Source organism: Protopterus annectens, chromosome 1.part0 (assembly GCF_019279795.1).
Source record: "Protopterus annectens isolate FY-2018-M chromosome 1.part0, PAN1.0, whole genome shotgun sequence".
NCBI classification, from domain to species: Eukaryota; Metazoa; Chordata; order Ceratodontiformes; family Protopteridae; genus Protopterus; species Protopterus annectens.
In genome coordinates this window covers 1,760,444,370-1,760,463,373 of record NC_056725.1, presented here as the reverse complement: position 1 = coordinate 1,760,463,373, position 19,004 = coordinate 1,760,444,370, and the positions used below count along the sequence as shown (strand labels likewise).

The 19,004-nt window shown below is 41.0% G+C and overlaps 2 protein-coding genes across 4 annotated transcripts in view; one reads left to right on the top strand and one right to left on the bottom strand.

The window, feature by feature from the left end:
• MBOAT1 (membrane bound O-acyltransferase domain containing 1) overlaps positions 1 to 19,004 on the top strand; it is a 1,680,446-nt gene that overhangs the window by 842,916 nt on the left and 818,526 nt on the right. The window lies entirely within an intron of this gene.
• LOC122799819 (probable arginine--tRNA ligase, mitochondrial) overlaps positions 5,182 to 19,004 on the bottom strand; it is a 461,760-nt gene continuing 447,937 nt past the window's right edge. Inside the window, exon 8 of the mRNA XM_044069138.1 lies at positions 5,182 to 5,679. Within this exon, the coding sequence (XP_043925073.1) occupies positions 5,593 to 5,679 (87 nt within the window). The 3' untranslated portion in view covers positions 5,182 to 5,592. The remainder of the gene's footprint in view (positions 5,680 to 19,004) is intronic.

Below are 19,004 nucleotides of genomic sequence, written 5' to 3'. Positions count from 1 at the left end.
TGCTGGTCTGGGGTGTTGGACTCAACTCCAAAGTTGTCAGAGCCATCTCTGCCCTATGGAGCCTCAGCACTGGACAGCTCAGCTTTGACTCCTTCCTTGAGTAGTTTACCTTCAGGTCAAAGGGAACCAATGGTCCATTAGCCTGCCTTATTGAATCTATTGGTGTCTTTTTTGTACAAGGCATTCTGCGTTTGAGGTAGTGGAGTGGGCTTCCTCTGTTCCTAGAGTTTGGACTTCTCTTCCCTCTTTGGCTCAGACTACACAGTTCCATTTGATTCTGCATCCAGAGCCTCAATCCTCTGTTTCATTGGGACAGCCAGCCCAAACCAGTCTCCAGACAACCCAACAAAGTATAGTAATCTGTTCTGACACTTTTTTCTGGAGCATCCCACAGAAGTCCCTACAAAGAGGAAGTGTAAAAGGAGGCACTTAGACTCTCTGAGAGAGTCTGTCACAGAGGATGCTGACTTTGAAGGGGAAGGGTCCCCCAGATAATCACTTGACAATGTCTCATTTGGAGACATTGTAGAACATCTGAAACAAAGGAGTGATTGATCCCCTGATAACCCTTCTCAAGAGTTGTTGTGTTCCTGTAGGCCTTTGGTGCTGGCCCATCTACCTACTGGGTGACTCTGCCCGCCAATTAGCTCATTGATTTGGTCTCTCAATGGGCGTTGAAGGAGTCTGACACGATTGGTCTATCCCTAACAGACTAGATAGGATCCTGGCACCACCTAGAACATGCAGGAGTAAGGGAGATCCCATTGATGCCGTGTTCATAGCAGCGGCCACTAAGAAGGAACTGGAAGGAGAGAATTCCTCTGTCCACCCCCCATAAACAGGGGAGTCTAGGCTGCTGGACAGAGTTGAGAAGCATGTCTATGCTTCAGCAACCTTCGATCCTAGGTCACTGAATTACTTGACACATTTTACAAGACTTCAGAGGGATTTAATTAAAGAACTTTCCAAATGGAGCACTATTTCCTCACAGTTGACTACCCTTCAGTCCATTTCAAACTTGTCCATGAGGTTTATCTCCCACACAGCTGAAGATACCTCATGGGTGGCATGTTCAGGCATTTCCATCAAAAGACATATCAGGATGCAAATGTGTGACTTTGTGCAACCCTTCAAATCTTTCTTCGGCAATTTCAATAGCAAAAAAACATGCCTTAACTCCTGCAGTGAGCTCAAACAGGAGCTGGCAGCTGTAGTATTAAATGCTGAAAATATACAAGTAGAGCAAAAAAGCTGAATGAACTGGACGGCACTATTTGACCTTAAATTAAGCAAAATTTATCCAGAAAGTACAAATTCTTAGCCCTTTCAACTTGCTGAAGAAATCATCATCAGAGATAAAAGAACTAGTTTTAACAGAGGCTTATATAACTTTGAAAAAACATGTGACCAACCTAGAATGCATCTGCAATTAACCTGTTTTCCACTTAAAATGATAGTTTAACAAAACAGTGTTAAAAGACAATAATAGATCCTAAAACAGTAAAAATGTTAACATTTATGTATGTACAATATATATATGATATGTATGTATAAATAACATATACATCTACAAATTAAAACTTAAGTTGTTGTTAAAAAATTGTTTATAACTTTTCTGCTCTCCTTTTTGCAATACAGTTGATAGATAAGTTGTCATTCAGTTCTGGTTTCTTCACAACATCTAACCATAACTGCCATTGCAATTCTTTTCCTTCCAAAAGTAATTCACTGTTCCAACCCCTTCCTGTAGTGGAAACTTTGTCAAAAATAAAAAAATAAAAATGTTTTTTTTACATAAAAGGGTATGTCTGTATAATGCGTTCATAGGCTTTTGTTTCTAATGTCATAATCATGCTTGTATATTCTATCCTTGAACATTCTGTTACTTTTTCTTATACAGAAGGCTGGGGAGGATATACAGGAAGTTAAATACACTACCAGTCTGGTGGTACAGTTACATGTTCCTGGACATGTTAAAGTTTTTTCATAATTCTGTACTGTAACTTAAGGGCCATCATTTATGTATTTACAAAATCCATTCTTTGTCATTGTGGATACAGGCCGCTATGTTTCTATCTCAGAACCAAAAACTGCATGAAATCTGAACAATTATTTGTTTCCTTTTCGGTATCAAAAAGCAAACCAGTTTCTAAAGTGACTTTAGACAAACGGTTGACTGACTATTACTTTTGTATACGAAAAAGTGAGTTTGCCTTTACCAAAACCATAAAAAATCTCATTCCACCAGATCTATGGAAACTTCTTCAGCTTTTTTTGTCTAGAACTTCCTTGGATGACATTTGTGCAGCTGCAACTTGGGCTAACCCTCATACCTTTACTGTTCACTACAAATTGGATCTGGTCTCTAGGGGCAGAGCTGCCTTTGGCTCAGCTGTGCTCAGTAATATCCTTCCTTAGAGTCCTCCCAGGAGTTAGGTAGCTGGGGATTCTGTCCCAGCAGTTGAAGAATGAATGAAAATGAAAGTAACACACAGAAAAAGTTATGAACTCATGATAATGTTCCATCTGTGTTGTCTACTTTCATTCTTCCTCAAATCCCCTCCAACCAACCCTCCTCTTTGCTCTACTCTTGGAAAGATCAAAGGATGCTGCAGGAACTAATGTTCCTTTGTTTGAGTCCCAGATTCCATGCATAATTCCTTACTACTTTGCAGGTCTATGGGCAGTAAACAAGATGTGAGGTATGTTAGATGAGAAGGGCATTATAGGTAAAGGGAGGAACTCAAGAGTTTGTGTTCCACAAGCTGGAAGAAGTGACTGATTCAGATCTGAACACAACAGCTGAGGAAGAATGAAAATGGACAGCACAGATGGAACATTACAGTAAGTACATAACTTCTTTCCCCCAGAAACATTCTGGTGTCCATAACATTTAATACTTTCCATTTTTCCATAGTTTTGTCAGGAGCATCTCTTCCTGCTGCTGTGATTGCGTGATTGTGATTGTGATTTACTGATATGGGTTTTGGCTGCCTTCTCATGGCCAGGTTTGGAGCATAGACTCGATGTGCCCTTTTCTTTACGAAATCTTGCTGTGGAACACTAGTCCAGTTGCTTATTTGAACTCTAATAAAGTTAATGCAGCCTATTTCTTCCAGTTTCTCTGGTATATCACAAAATCTCATGTTTTCCCTTGTCTTCCAACGCTACTATTTTTTTTTAAACAGCTCTTGAGAAGCCTTATGCTAAGCCAGCCTTTTCTTCATTTAGTTCTCAGATTTCAGCAATTAGGTAAAGCTTCTTCTATTTTACTTCATATAGTGCTTCAGTGTTTCACTTAAAACACCTCTGAGTGCATTCCATGTATTTTTCCTCAAAATTACAGGAAGCTGTACTCCATACCGAAATTTGAACTGCTTTTTGCTAATCATCTACAAGGTTCTTCCCAAGAAGAGATTTTTCTTCTTTTCTAATTGATTTTCTCTTACTTTCACCAAATTTCTTTTTTCTTTCTTTTTTTTTTTTTTGCTGGCATCCAGGCAATGTAATCACTACCCAAGTAAATACATTTTATCAACATTAGTAACTTTTATTGGCATCTTTTTACACAACTTTTTCAAACTGGGAGAGTCGTCATCAACCTGCTGATCAGTGTGTGGCCACCTCAGATCTCAGAAGACTAGCACATTTACAACCTGGAGATAAAAAGAATCAAAAATCCATGTGAAGGTTTGCAGCCTGAAACGAAGTCAATCCAGCAGGTCACCTACGTTATTTTTGGGGAAGATGGAAAGCTGTACAGGGGAATCCCACACAGCTGCCTAAGAGAGAGACAGAGTTCAGAGTCCAAGGAAAATGAGTTATAATTGTCACAGCTAGTAATGCTACAAGAAAATGGAGACTTTGAAGAGTGAAAAAGCCAAGAGCTGCAGATGAAGGCTCTTCTATTTGTGACTCCAAGAATACTTGTGGGGCATCAACCGTCTCCAAAGCAATATCAGAACTACAGAGAGAGAATATCTCTACATAGAAATTAAACTGATTTCCCCCTGGGGACTGGCACTTATAGTCTCTTGTTTGCCCCACCCACAAAATAAAATGGACTTAGAAAGACGGCACAATCTCTCTTCACCCAACAGTAAATATTATAAATGAGTAAAACAAAAAAGTATCAACCATGGGCCTCAAGCCATCAAAGGACTTTGTTTGGAAAGTAAAAGCTTCATAAAACTCTGGTCCATACACACACATACAAGGCAGACAGGTCAAACCATACGATATGTTTACATGTTCACAAGTACCCATCACTAACCGAAATGCTATGAATGAGTTTAGATAAAATGTATTCAGTGTTAATGGTCATGCAATTCTTTAACATCTAGGAATAAACATGTATGCAGTGTTATCACACAGAACAAGCCATTCACTCAGCCAGTTTGTTACTTATAATAATTTGGTGCATTTTCTGACATTCATAATTACTACAAAACACCATTACTGAGCCACAGAGGGCTTAAGCCCAAACTATTGCCCAGGCGATCCAGGTTCAATTAAGGGCTCAGACATCTGAGGAGCTGATGTGGGGCAATGGGCACTGCTGTCTTGGGGAGGGGGTGGTGGTCTTCACTGCAGATCTCCATTGGAGGCTGGGGACACATCACTGCAGGGGAATATATGCTAAGTCACAACCAAGGCAGGATGATATACTAACATGCTCCCATTTACAACTGAGCAAGTGGAATGCGAAGTTATGGCACAAACAAATTAAATATTCAAGGCAGCAATATGATACTGCTTCAGGGTACTCAATCTATATATTAGCCCTGGATATGGGTTGGAGTTAGCCAGGGAAAGGCAAAGGTGGCTCAGGTAGACCCAGGACAGGACCTGGGCAAGCTGATGGTCAGCTGCAACTTTAAAAAAAAATGATTACTATATAACAAAGGAAACCACATGACCTGCTGATAAAAAAGTGGTGACAGAGGTCCTTAAATGCATGGAAAAGCCATACATTTTGTAATATCCTTTCTTGGGACGAGTACTGCAAGATGTTAAAAAGGGAATCAAAATGATTTGATAGAGCTCTCCAAGCTTTTCAAGTTAAGTGCATGACTTACTAACATACACAAATGAATTAAAGTACTACACTAACATGTACAATCTGAAGGGACCCATTGCAATCATTTTATTTTGGAAGAGAAAACAACATGTACAGATAGATACCAATTAATACTTTATTCAGAATCTGTTTAACAAATGTTATTAGTCATAAAAAAGATGACGTGAAAATAGAGTGTGATGAATATTTGCTACATTTTAAATATAGTCTGCAACATTTCTGGTTATGGCAGTGACTGTTGCTGCCATAGTAACATTCCTTTTCTTGATCTGTACTACAAAATACAAAGGACAGACCATTAATTAAAGTTACATTCAAAAGGAGGCTTCTTTATTAATAGCCTCTGCTTGAAAAAAATTCTAACACAGAGAAAGTCCATCAGAAAGAAGCATTCCTAGGAAAATTAATGTTTAATTCTCACATACATTGAAACAGTAACATCTTAGTTCTGTGTTGATAGCTGTATGTTGATTGTCTGCTACTTCTACTGAGAAGCAGATATATACTTTCAGTCACATTTTGTCAACTGGTGTGATACCAAGAAGTTTCATCCCATTGGCAAGAACTAACTGCCCAGCTCGGAAAAGATATAGTCTTGTCTGAAAAAAAAAAAAAAAAAACAGAAGACAAGTTACAACAACACACTTCATGATGTCTATCACCATTCATCTCATACTCACAATCGGATACTGGCAAAGAAAGTCATCATGAAAAACTTTGTTTAAAAAAACAAAAAGAAATGTCAAGACACCAATGCTAAAATTATAGTTTTACACACACATATTTATAGGGTCTATAGTATACAATCGAAAACACTATTTGCGGAATGCTTATTAGTAGAACACTAATAAGTGAAAACTCTAAATATCAAACTTCCATTTCAGCTAAATGTTTCGCTGGGAAAACAACCAGTCGGCCATCATCAGGGAGTTGCCCTTTTCCCCACTGTAGTGCAATCTCGGAGTTGGCATATTTAGTTAGGGGGATGCAGCCAACCACACTGGGGTGTGTGGGGGGCATAGCCCCCCCCCCCACTAGAATGGGTTTTATTTGGTGATGTTTTTGTGTAGTTCACTGGGTTGGCTAACTGTTTTTTAACCCAGTGAGTTTTCGCTGAAAAGTACGTTCGATATTTAATGTTTTCACGATTAGTGTTTGACTAATAAGCATTCGACAAATACTATTTTTGATTACATGATATGGACCCTATATTTATATAGGTCTGTGGCATTACAATGAACAACTACATGTTAAAATCACAAAATAACAATCCTAAAAGAGCAAAACTCAAATATTCAAAAAAAAAAAAAAAGCAAATACAAATAAAGCTATGTTTTTCCTACCTGCATCTCCACACCCTCTCCAACTATTTTATGTTAACTCTGAGATTGTTTAACAGTGGAGAAAGGGCAACCTACCACAAACAGATGTCAGCACCATTCAACATGAAAAAGCAATATTATAAGCAGGCAACAAAAATGTTTTACAAAATAAATGACTCCCATTTATATGTATGCAATGCAGTTCATCAATATACCAGAAATACTTAGTAATGTTCATCTCCATATGTGGTTGTCACTTACATTTTCATACTCTCCACTGCTTATAACTCTCTAGTTCAAAATATGTATATGAGAAAAAAATAGGTGCAAAACGTGTTCGTTTAGCTTAAAACGGGAATCGATACACTTTCCTCATCTTTTCCACTGTATTTTTTTCTCTGTTGTATGTCAACTCTTCAACTTCCCACACAGTCATCCCTCCTCAGTTATCTAAGTGAGAATGAGTACATATGCTGAGTGGAAGGCTTCCTAACAGCCTTAGTCTCCTAAGCAGCTCCAGTCAGAAGGACCTGCAGGAGCAAAGGATCTAGGCTAACAGTAAGACATAAGGCAGAAATAAACTCACCCAACTTGGGAAGGTGGGTGTTGAGTATATCCTTGGCTGCCAATAGGACAATTTCCTGAAATTGCCATGGTTCCAAGAGCCTGAATCCACATCCTTTTCAGCCACCATGTGGAAACAAGTACAACCTTTGAGCTTTCTTCTCTTAATTATAAGCTAAAACACAGACTCGGAAGAGGAAAATCGGACAGGAATCTTCCCTGCTATGGAAAAAGTAAAGCATCCACCATCAACCCTTCCTCAACCAGATGAGTCAAGAGTGAGTGACAGAGGATGACATTATCTTAAGTAGTGGATAGGTTGTGCTTCAGGGTGCTCTAGTCCCAGAAGACCATGCCCAAATAGTGTTCCCAAGTGTCTGTCTCCAAAAGACTGTACATGTTTCTCTGAGAACCAGTTAGTGTATTCACTTCTTCTGAGAAATGAAAGGTTGTAAGAATGGCCTTGTTGAAGGTCCAGTGCCAGATGCACATCACACCTCTTACAAAAGATATAAGCATGAACTACCCTGTTTATATACCACAGGATGTGCTGGTTTGTTTGACTTCAGCAGGAGGGTATGTACTCTCAGCAGCCATTTCACAGCCTTCAGGGCAAGAAAGTACAGTTGTGTAAAATCTTACCATAACAGTAGATGTCCTCTTCACTGTTGCAGTATTCATTACAATAGAGTTCCCCTGTCAAGGACGGCCCAACATCTGGCCATTACACCAAAGCCTTTTGAACGTTAAGGGTACACCATACGTCACATGTATACTCCACATGCAGCACAGGGCATAAAGGTGACATCTGGACATGCCAACCTCAGAACGGAGAGCCTCAGTAGGAAAGCCAGTCCAAGGATTAGAGAGGTAACAAGCATATCCAGAAGGGAGAAGAATCAAGGAGAGGAGGGAGGGAGTGAATACTGCAACAGTGAAGAGGACATATTCCATTATGGTAAGATTTTACACAACTGTACTATGTCCTTCCATTTCACTGTTGCAATATACCTTAAAATAGGGAGAGTGCAAAAGCTCAGGAAGAAGAGAGGAGGAAGGACCAGCACAGTCCTCTAGGAACCCATGACGGATGTCACTAGCAAAACCAGATCTAGCCCTGTATATCACATTCAACTTACAGTGCTTGGTAAAAGTATGCAGAGAAGTCCAGGTAGCTGCCTCAGGAACAGAGTTAGTTTCTAAACCCTTGAAAAAAGCACCTGAAGAAGCCCCAGCCCTAGTAGAATCAGCCATGAAAAGAGTAACAAAAAGAAATGGCTTTAGATATCCAAGAAGAAATAGGTTGCTTGGAAACAGCCAATCCTAAAGTTCTAGGGTAAAAGGAAACAAAAAGCTGATTAGATTTTTGAAAAGCTTTAGTCTTATCCAAATCAAATCTGAGTTATCTATGCACATCCAAAGTGTGCAAAACCTCTCACTAGCAGACTGTGGAGAAGGAGAAAAAAGATGGCAAATGAATATACTGACTAAAAGACAACTCAATTCACCACTTTGGGCATAAAAGGAGGATTAGTACGAATGGATGCCCTGTCTTTATGGAAAACTGAAAAGGGAGGAACAGCCATAAGGGCTTGAAGCTCAGAGACCCATCTGGCAGAAGTAAAGACCAAGAAAAGAACGGTCTTCCAAGAACAATGCTGCAAGGAAGCTGAAGCCGCTGGCTGAAATGGAGCCTGGGTCAATTTCTCCAAAACAAAATTAAGGTTCCAGGAAGGAGGGACAGGCTTCCTAGGAGGCCTAATATGAAGGATGCCTTTAAGAAACTGTTTAGCCTCAAATCTAGAGGCTAAAGAGGGTGCTAAATTCAGACAAGCAGAAATAGCTGACAAGTGGGCCTTAACAGAAGAATATGCCAATCCAGCATCGAGCAATTCACACAGATAAGAGAGAACCAAAGGAACATCCACAGAAAGTGGATCCAGGCTGCGAGAAAAACACCAAACAGAAAAACCTCTTCCATTTGGATAAGTAGGATTTCCTGGCCTCCTGCAGGACCCTAAACACATCCTCAGAAAAAAGGTGTCTATATGGAATCAAAATCCTATCACCCACAGTGTCAGTTGAAGAGTGGACAGGTAAGGATGGATGAGAGATCCCTTGTTTTGCGGGAGAAGGTCCACCCTGTGAGGTAACTTTAGATGACTGTCCTTGGCTAAATGCAGAAGAAGAAGGAACCAATGCTGTCTGGCCAAAAGGGAGTCACCAGCAAGATTTTGGGAGCATCCTGCTTTATCTTGAACAAGACTTTTGGAATGAGAGGAAGGGGAGAGAAGGCATAAAGAAACATCCCCTTCCAGGAAAAAGACATGGCATCCACCTTCCAGACAATAGGACATGGGGCTCTGGCACAAAAAACAGGAAGTTGTTTGTTCAGAGGGGATGCAAATAGCTCTACTAGAGGAGTACCCTATTGGTGGACAATGTCCAGAAACCCATCCCTATGAAGCAATCCACTCATAAGACTGTGATATGGACCTGCTCAGAGAGTCTGTCACAATGTTCTGACCTGAGGGAATGTAAATTGTCTGAAGCGTCACCCAATACTGGATAGCTGGCTCCCACACTTGAAGTGCTAATGTACAAAGGAGGCAAAATCTCATCTCCCCTTGCTTGTTGACATACCACATCACTGTGGTATAGTCTGTAAGTACCTTGAGGGGCCTTGGAGTGAAAACAGGATGAAATGCTTGTACAGCCATCAAAGAGCTCTCATCTTTGACACTGAAGTGGTCTTCCTTTTGTTGAAGCGACAAGAGGCCCTCCACTTTTAGAGAGCCGAAGAAAGCCCCCTATCCCATATCTGAAGAGTCTTTGAATAGTTCCTGCGAGGGGAGAGGAGGTTGAAAAGAAGCCCTGGATTGAGGGACAACTGACAAATCCACCACTAAATTTCCATCTTAAGGCATGGAAGAAGAGGGACTAAGAAATTTAGAGGATGACAATGCTAAAGCCAAACTAACTTTAGAAACCACTGAAGTTTTCTCATGTTGAGTTTGGCTAGAAGGGAGCATGGGAATGGTAGAGGCCATGAAACCCACAGGTCTTAGAAATTTCCAGGTAATTGAAGCCAGAGGAGGAAGAAGAGATTGAAAGAAGGCAATGAGAGTTAAGGCCCTGGGAGAAGGCAGGGATGCCAGCATTGGAACAGTCTGGATCCTGCATCCTGCATCCCAGAAACACATGATCCTTTGAAGATGTCAGGAAAGACTTTTGGAAATTTATAGTGAACCCCAGGCTTTGCAAGAGAGAAACGGCAAAGTGAAGATGCTGTAGTAGAATCTCTGAAGAGGATTCCTTAAAAAGTAGGTTGTCTAGGTAGGAAACCTCCTTAACCTGCAAAAAGTAATCTCAGGAGTGAGGCATTTGCTGAATACCCCTGGGGCAGTAGGGAGGGCAAAGCAGAGAACTGAAAATGCCAGAAAGCAACAGAGAAATGTAAAGACTTCCTGAAAAGGGGGTGAATAGGGATACGAAAATAAGGATCCTTGAGGTCCAGAGAAACTAAAAAAGCCTGAGAAAGCAGCAGAGTAAACAAGGTCTAAAGGGACAGCATTCAAAAAGAAGGGACCTTCAGAAAGGTTTTTAGGTGAGAGAGATCCAGAATGGGTCTGCAAATGCCCTCTTCCTGGGACCAAGAACATTCTGGAATAAACCCCCTTCCCCTTGTGAGAAAGTGGAGCTGCCTGAATAGTTCCTCTGAGTCAAGAGATCCTGAAGCACCTCTAGAAAAAAGGCTAATTGCTCCTGAGGGGGCTGAGGGATACCCATGAAAGGGGGAAAAGATTTCCAGACCATGTAGTACCTCTGGCAAATGATGGAAAGAACCCAGGAATCCTGAGTAAGCTTTAACCAAACAGGAAGGGACAGAGACAGATGAAGAGAAAGAGGAATGTGGCCAAGAAGGACAAGATTGTCAGACAGCACCTGGGTTGCCTTAGCAGGAGGAGCTCTTCTACCACCCTTCTTACCTTTGAGGGTAGGGCGAGACTGCCTACGAACAAATGCCAGCTTATTAGGATAATTCCTTTGCAACTTACAGTGGATATAAAAAGTGTACACACCCCTGTTAAAATGCCAGGTTTTTGTGATATAAAAAAATTAGACCACAATAAATCATTTCAAAACTTCCCGCCTTTAATGTGACCTATAACCTGTACAATTCAACTGAAAAACAAATCTATTAGGGGAAAAAATATAAAAAATAAAAAACGTACGTGTGTGTGTGTTTGTGCACACCCTTACACTAATACTTTGTTGAAGCATCTTTTGATTTAATTACACCATTCAATCTTCTTGGGTAGGAGTCTATCAGCATGGCACATCTTGATTTGGCAATATTTATTAATAATGAAACGAATAAAATCGCTGGTGGTGGCTTCGGTCTTGTTCGTGTTTTTTAGGTTTACTTTTGTTTTTTGTGTTTCAACTACACATACATGTGTACACCCATTTGCTATTTACTAATGGCTTATACAACCATACAAGTATTGTGGTTGTGTATATGCATTTATGCAGCTGACAGGCCTTCAAAGATTCAATAATTAGTGTTTCGTATTCCAATAATAAGCACAGGCATACTCCTGATAAACATTATAGCCTTTATTAGTATGCATGCATTCTGCTTTGTAGAAACTGTGACTGCAGGGGACAAGGCATTCTCTATTAGCCCAATGTGTAAGCACTGTGGCATGAGATAACAGAATGTGTGCACCCACCAGGTATGGCAAGGAGGATAACTGAAGAGTAAATACCAGCAGATAACCAGAATGCTTCCAAAATCAGATAAGAATTTGTCCTTATACACACACGGTTTTTGTGAAAGACTTAGACTTGTCTTTATACCTCTCAGCATTCTTGCTCTTACATTACCACTGTTGCAGAGATATTGATTGGTTGCATATCTGCTGTGCTGAGCCTGAAAATGGTCTAGGTGGACTGATCAGTGCTCTTTATGCCATAGGCCCTGGCACACAGAAATTAAAGCTGAAGAGATGGCAGTAATAAAAAATAAAGTTCTCCAAAACAGAAACTTTAAATCACTTTATGTTAAGGTTTGAGTATGGAAGTAGAGTTTCAAACAACAAAAAATAACTCCAGGAAGTATAAAACCACACTAACTAAATACTAATTTTATTTTATTTACTTATTTATCAGCTGGTAACTGGTTATTAAATGGCCGTGTCTGAAGGACCCTTTTCTACACCCCTGGAAGGGCGTTTATTACACATTAACATACACCCTGGAAGGCATTATTGCACTTAGACAATGGGCTCGCTGTAAAATTGTTGCGTTTTACTTGCTTATTTTTTATAAGTACTATATTATTTTTTTTAATATAAAATAGTTCCTCCGCCGACTGTTTCAAACTTGCTGTAGTATATGTTAATGGTGATGGAGGCAGCATTTTACATCAAATATAAAAAATAATATAGTGCTTAAAAAAATAAGCAAGTGAAACACAATTTTACATACAAGCCCATTCTCTCTTCCATGCAGACATACACAGTCTCTTCTGCTTTTACCGCATACATATACATACATACACACAGTCTCCTCTGCTGTCATACACACATTCACTCATGCAAGATCCATCTCACCCTCTTTCTAAAGTCTCCATCTGCTTTCATACACACGTTCAGTTTCACTCTCTCTCGAGCTCTCTCACAGGCAGTCTCCTCTGCTTACATACATGCATTCACTCACACATCACTCTTGCTTTTTCTCTCTCTCTCCATCACACACACACAATGGTTTTCTCTCTCTCTTACTTGGATACACGCATACAATCTCACAGACATGCTGCATTTTCTTTTTTTTTCTCTTTTTATTTTACACTCACTAAACAGCAAAAGCGCTCTTAGTGAGTGTAAAATAATGGCTTGCTCACTCTCACTGACATGCATGCATACACTCACACACAGACAGAAACACGCACGTACCTTTTTGTCTTTTTCTTTTTTTTTCTATTTTACAATTATTAAACAGCAAAAACACTGCTTAGCGAGTGTAAAATAATGACGGCCATTCCGTTTCCTCAGTCAAAGCTCCATGGCGGCTTGATAAGCTGCGGTGGACTCGTTCTTCTCAGCGGGCATTACTTGTACATTAATACCTGCTAGAGAATGCTCGTTCCCCAATCACGGAATTGATGTACACTTTGTCCATTGTCTAACAGAGAGTATTATATTACAATAGAGTGCTATAAAATGTTATGATTGAATGTGCAACATTCCATGTAACAGTGGAATGATCAAAACATTTGTAGGATTACACAGTCACAAGAGCTATACAGAAAAGAGAAGAAAACAGAAATGAGCGGACTACAGGTTAATTGTACAGACGGTTGGGCTCATCAGAGAGTTTTAGATGAATAACATCTCTCAGACAGGTCTTAGCAGGGCTGTTCTTCGCAATCTTGGAGCCTAGTTTGGTCCATTTTGGTGAGGGCCCTCAGCTGACACCCCACCCCATATACTACCCTACAGCTCCCTCTCTCTGTTTTAAGTATTACAAATATAATGCTATTACTGTGTATTAAAAATAAAACAATGCATTTATTTATTACCTTATATTTTGTCATAATACATATTAAAACAGAAGTAAACTACTGTACTTCTGCATTACTGCTAGTGCCAACATCTTCCATAATTCCTCTCACAGGGTCTTGTTTAACTTTCTCAGGTACAGTGTTACGGGTCTGTTTACACTAAAGCCCTATGTCTACAAAGTGTTTATCAGGTGGGTGCATCCTGGCTTACCAGTAAACATGTCCCCAAACTCCTGTAGCACTGCCCAGATCACCTTGACCTAGACATTCTCTCATAGGTTGGTACTAGGCTATCAGCCCTAGGGCCTATACAAGCCTAGCCATAACAATTCCCTGGCTATTTCTTCCCACATTATTTACTTTCCTGGACCCCTGTCTAGCAAGGCGACTGACGTGATCCCTGGGGTGAATTTCCTTTCTCCCATCCAATTGTCGAGGTTCCTCTTGAAGAGGTCCAAAGAGGCACTCTGTTTGACATGTATGGGCAATCTATTCCAGAGTTTGGGGAGTCTCTGGGTCAGGAACCTATCCCTCCAGCATGTTTTGTTTATTGTGATGACAAGGTTTAGATCCCTGGAGCGTGTAGCTCTGAGGGATTGGGATTTCTTTAAGTGTAGCATGTCCAACAGCTCTGGGTTTGACATGGCCTTGTATGTTAAGCAGAGATCGCCTCTGAGTAGACGATATGCGACAGAGTATAGCTGGAGTTTTTAAGCCGGTCAGCGAGGGCATCTGCTTTAGGCCTGTGATTCTTTTAGTGAGGTATTTATGAGGCCTTTCCAGTTGTTGCAGATGTCTTGAGAGGTACATACCAAATGGGGCGTTGTATTCTATAATGGGTCTAATGAGGGATGAGTACAGTGGGACAATGACTTCCTTTTTTCTGGATGAAAAGCCCTTCGTGATGAGGTGTGCCACATAGAAGGATTTCCTGACTGTTGTGGCGATGTGGTTATCGAAGGTGAGACCACTGTCCACCTGTGTCCCTAAGTCTCTTATCACACTTTCTGTGTTTAGTGTACTGCCACCTATATGGTAATTCATGGATACATGTTTTTTCCCAAAGGGGATAACAATACATTTCTTGGCATTGAGCTTGAGCCCATGGCTCTGGCACCAAGCATCTGTTTCTGTATTAATCATAGCATATTAACCCTTTCTTTCTTCATGGGCTTCCAATCTCTTTAACTTGCTCTGAATGGCTGTAGTTCCAGTTCCTCACCTAGTTCATTTTCATACCTTGTTTTCGTCAACGTGTTTTCACAAATGCACATAAAACTGTTGAACTTCCTCAAAATGATCAATAATAATAGTGCAATCTTAGGACTCTCCTTAGAAACAGCTTTTTCTTTTATTTACTTAATACATATAGATCTTTCCAGCCATACCCTAAGGTCACAAGGGCAACAGTAAGGATTACATGCAAGAATAATTTAGAATAGTCATTAGGCATTGTGTTTTGTCAGGTGGGAGGAAATCAGAATGCCTTAAGAAAACCTACATGAATGCAGGAAGAAAGTACAGTTGTGTAAAATCATACAATAACAGTAAATGTCCTTCTCTTCACTGTTGTAGTATTCTTCAGTGTAGGGATCTCCTGCCTAAGCTAGCCCAACAGCCGGCCAGTGTACTAAAGCCTTCAGTTCTTGTATGCACCCCCATTCAGGACGTAGTGCATAAAGGTGACATATGGATACAGTTAACCAGAACTGAACTGATCTATCAGAGAACAGTCTCTACAAGACAAAAGAGGAAATACACATCCAGGAGGAGAAAATGCAGATGGAGAAAGAAAACCCTCAGCCAGAAGGGAAAACAAAACAAAGCCCAAAAGAAAAAGGGAATGGTGGGAGGGAGCAAATACTGTAACATTTAAGGAAATCTACTGTTATGGTAAGATTTTACATAACTGTACTATGTCCTTCTATATCATTGTTGCAATATTCTTCACTGTAGGAAGAGTAAAAAAAAAAAAAAAAAGCTTAAGAAAAGGATAGGGAAGTGGAAGGCTTGGAAGAGCCCTCAACAAACCTATGTAGTTTTTCCTTGCAAAACCTGCTCTGGGCCTAGAAACCACTTCCAATCTATAATGCTTAGTAAAGGTATTCGCTGAAGACCAAGTAGCAGCTTCAAGGATGGAATTGTTGAGCAATCCCTTGAAGAAAGCACCAAAAGAGGCAACAGCTCTAGTGGAGTGAACCCTAATGGAGGTAGACAGACATTTGCCATGAAAAGAGCAAAAGGAGATGACCTTAGACATCCAGGGGGAGATGGTTTGCTTAGAAACAGCCAAACCCAATTATCCTGGGATGAAAAGGAATAAAAACCTTGTCAGACTTATGAATGGCCTTAGTTTTATCCAAATAATACCTGAGCTGTCTTTGCAAATCCAAGATATGTAAAACCCTCTCACTAGCAGACTGAAGAGAGAGAAAAAAAGAAAGGGAGTTGCCTAATTCAAAGCCAATTCATTAACCACCTTGGGCATACAAGAATGATTAGTACAAAGGGACACCCTATCCCTGTGGAGGAAAAACAAAACAAAAAGTAGGGATGGCCATAACGGCCTGAAGCTGAAACTCTCAGCAAAAGTAAGAGCAAGCAATAAGACATTATTCCAGGTACAATACTGTAGAGAAGCTGAACCTGCAAGCTCAGAAAGAGCCTGGGTTAGTTTTCAAAACAAAAGTAAGGTCCCATGTAGGAGGAATGGGCTACCTTTGGGGGCCTAAGATGCAGGACACCTTTAAGAAACTTTTTGACCTCAAAATGAGAAGCCAAAGGAGGATTCAAGGGCAGACAGGCAGACATAGCTGACAAATGGGCCTTTACAAAATATTAGGCCAAGCCAGACTGGAGCAACATACACAAATAGGAGAGAACTAAAGAGATCCCCATTGAAAAAGGGTCCTGGTTTTGAGCATGACACTAGACAGAAAATATCTTCCATTTGGACATACAAGACTTTCTGGTTGCAGGTTTTCTTGCCTTCTGTAAAACCCTGAGCACATCCTCAGAAACAAGGTGCCTAAAAAGGGTCAAAACACTTATCACTCACAGTGGACAAGTGAGGATGGATGAGGTCCAACCGGTTGAGGTAACTTGTGGTGATTGTTCCTGGCCAAATGCATTAAGGGGGCAACCAGTGCTCTCCTGGCCAAAGGGGATTCACTAGGAAGATTTTTGGAGAGTCCAGCTGAATCTTCTGCAGTACTCCTGGAAGTAGAGAAAAGAGAGGGAAGGCATAGAGAAATACCCCCTTCCAAGGAAAAGAAAAGGCATCCATCTTCCATGTCAGATGACATGACACTCTGGAACAGAAAACAGGGAGCTGCCTGTTCAGAGAGGAGGCAGAAATATCTTCTTGAGTAATACCCCACTGATGGACAATGTCCAGAAACATGTCTCTGTGAAGCATCCTTTCATGAGCCTGTGTTTTAGACCTGGTCACAGCATCTTCCACTAGATTGTGCTCTGAAGGAATGTACACTGCCTGAAGAGTTAACTGATAATGGTCAGCCATCTCCCAAGCCTGAAGAGCCATCCTGCAGAGGAGTAAGATTTTGTGCCTCCTTGCTTGTTGATACCACATCACTGTAGTGTTGTCTGTGTACACGATCAAGAGGCCTGGAGAGAGAACAAAGGGTGAAAAGCCTAAAGGGCTAGAATCAGGGTTCTCACCTCTTTGATGCTGATATGGTCTGACTTCTTGAAAAACCTTGAAATTTCAGGTGACCACAGGAAGCATTGAACAGTTTTTGAGAAGGAATCAGAAGCTGAACAGGCAGTCCTGGGTTGAAGGTAAGTTGCTGAATCCATCACCTGAATTCCCACTTCAGACAAGGAAGGAGAGGCACTCTGAAATTCAGAGGGTGGCAATGCTGAAACCAAACTGACTCGAGGTACCACTGAAGCTTCTGTATGTGCAGTCTGGTAAGAGGGAGCACTGGGATAGAAGAGGCCATGAATCCCAAGACTTGGAAGAAACTCTCTGGCTGGAAAGCAGAGGAAGAGGAGGCTGAAAGAAAGCTGTCCAGGACAGAACTTTTGGAGATGAAAGAGAGGCCAAAATTGACACTGTCTGAATCCTGCAACCCAGGTACACATGATCTTGAGAGGGAGTCAAGACAAACTTTTGGCAGTTGACAGTGAACCCCAGACTCTGAAGGAGAGATATGATGAACTACAGATCCTGTAACAGGCAACTGAGAGAAGGTGCCTGAAAGCAATAGGTCATCAAGATATGGAAAAATCTGAATGCTTTGGAGCCTGCAAAAGGCAATCACAGGAGCTAGGCATTTTGTGAATACCCTTGGGACAGTAGAGAGGCCAAATGGCAAAGCAGAGAACTGAAAATGAGAGGAAGAAACAGAGAAACATAAAAACTTCCTGAAAAGAGGGTGAATAGGAATATGAAGGTAAGCATCCTTCAGATCCAAAGACACCAGAAAAGCCTGGGGTATTAAAAGAGGAAACAGGGTTTGAAGAGTAAGCGTCTGAAAAGAAGGAACCTTTAAGATAGGCATTGAGCAACGAGAGATCTAGAAGTGCCCTCCTTTCATGGAACAAGGAACATCTTGGAGTAAAATCTCTTTCCTACTTGGGAAGGAGGGACAGGGTGAATAATTCTCTGGTCCACCAGGGGCCCAGGGACCTCTGAGAAATGAGGAAGTTGTTCCAGAGTAGGTTGGGGAATCCCTGAAAAAGGAAAGAGAGATTTCCACACCACAGAGTAACTCTAACAGATGCCAGATAGAACCAAAGAATCCAAGATGACGAGATGCCAGTTTGGAGACAGAGGGAGAGCCAACGAGATAATGGAACCTAGCCAAGGGGTGGGGAAGGCAAGATGTCAACCAGAAGCAGGCTTGTTAGATAAAGGAACTTCCTGGGCCAGAGATGCCTGAGAACTCTTGGCAGGAAGAGCTCAGCAACCACTCATTCTGAATTTTGTGGCTTGACAAGACAGGCCTAGTTAGACAATTTCTCTGGAACCTAGGAACAGCAAAGACAAAAAATAGGTTTAAAGTCCTGCAAAGCCTTACATTTTTTCTTGAAGAGACTTAAACATAGCAGCAGCTGTCCCAAGGGTTTTTGTTATTATCCAAAGGAACATCCAGCAACTTGGTCTTAATGCCTTCAGTAACGACTGTTGGCAAAGCCAAGAATAATGCCTCATGACAGACCCAAAGGCAGCAACTTTGGAAAAGGCATCAGCAGAATCATAGCTACACTTGATAGTGTGACGAGTGACCTACGAGGTAAAACGCAAAATAGAAAGAGCAGTAGATTTTGCCTCAGAATCAGGGAGGTCGGAAAGAACTTGACAAGCCTGGGTAATCAACACCAGACCATATATGGTCATGTGGGTCTGGTAACTAATGGCTCGAAAGGCCAAAGTAGAAGTAGTATAAACCTTCTACCAATGCTCTCCATTGCCCTACTATTCTTATCTGAAGGCAGAAGGCTG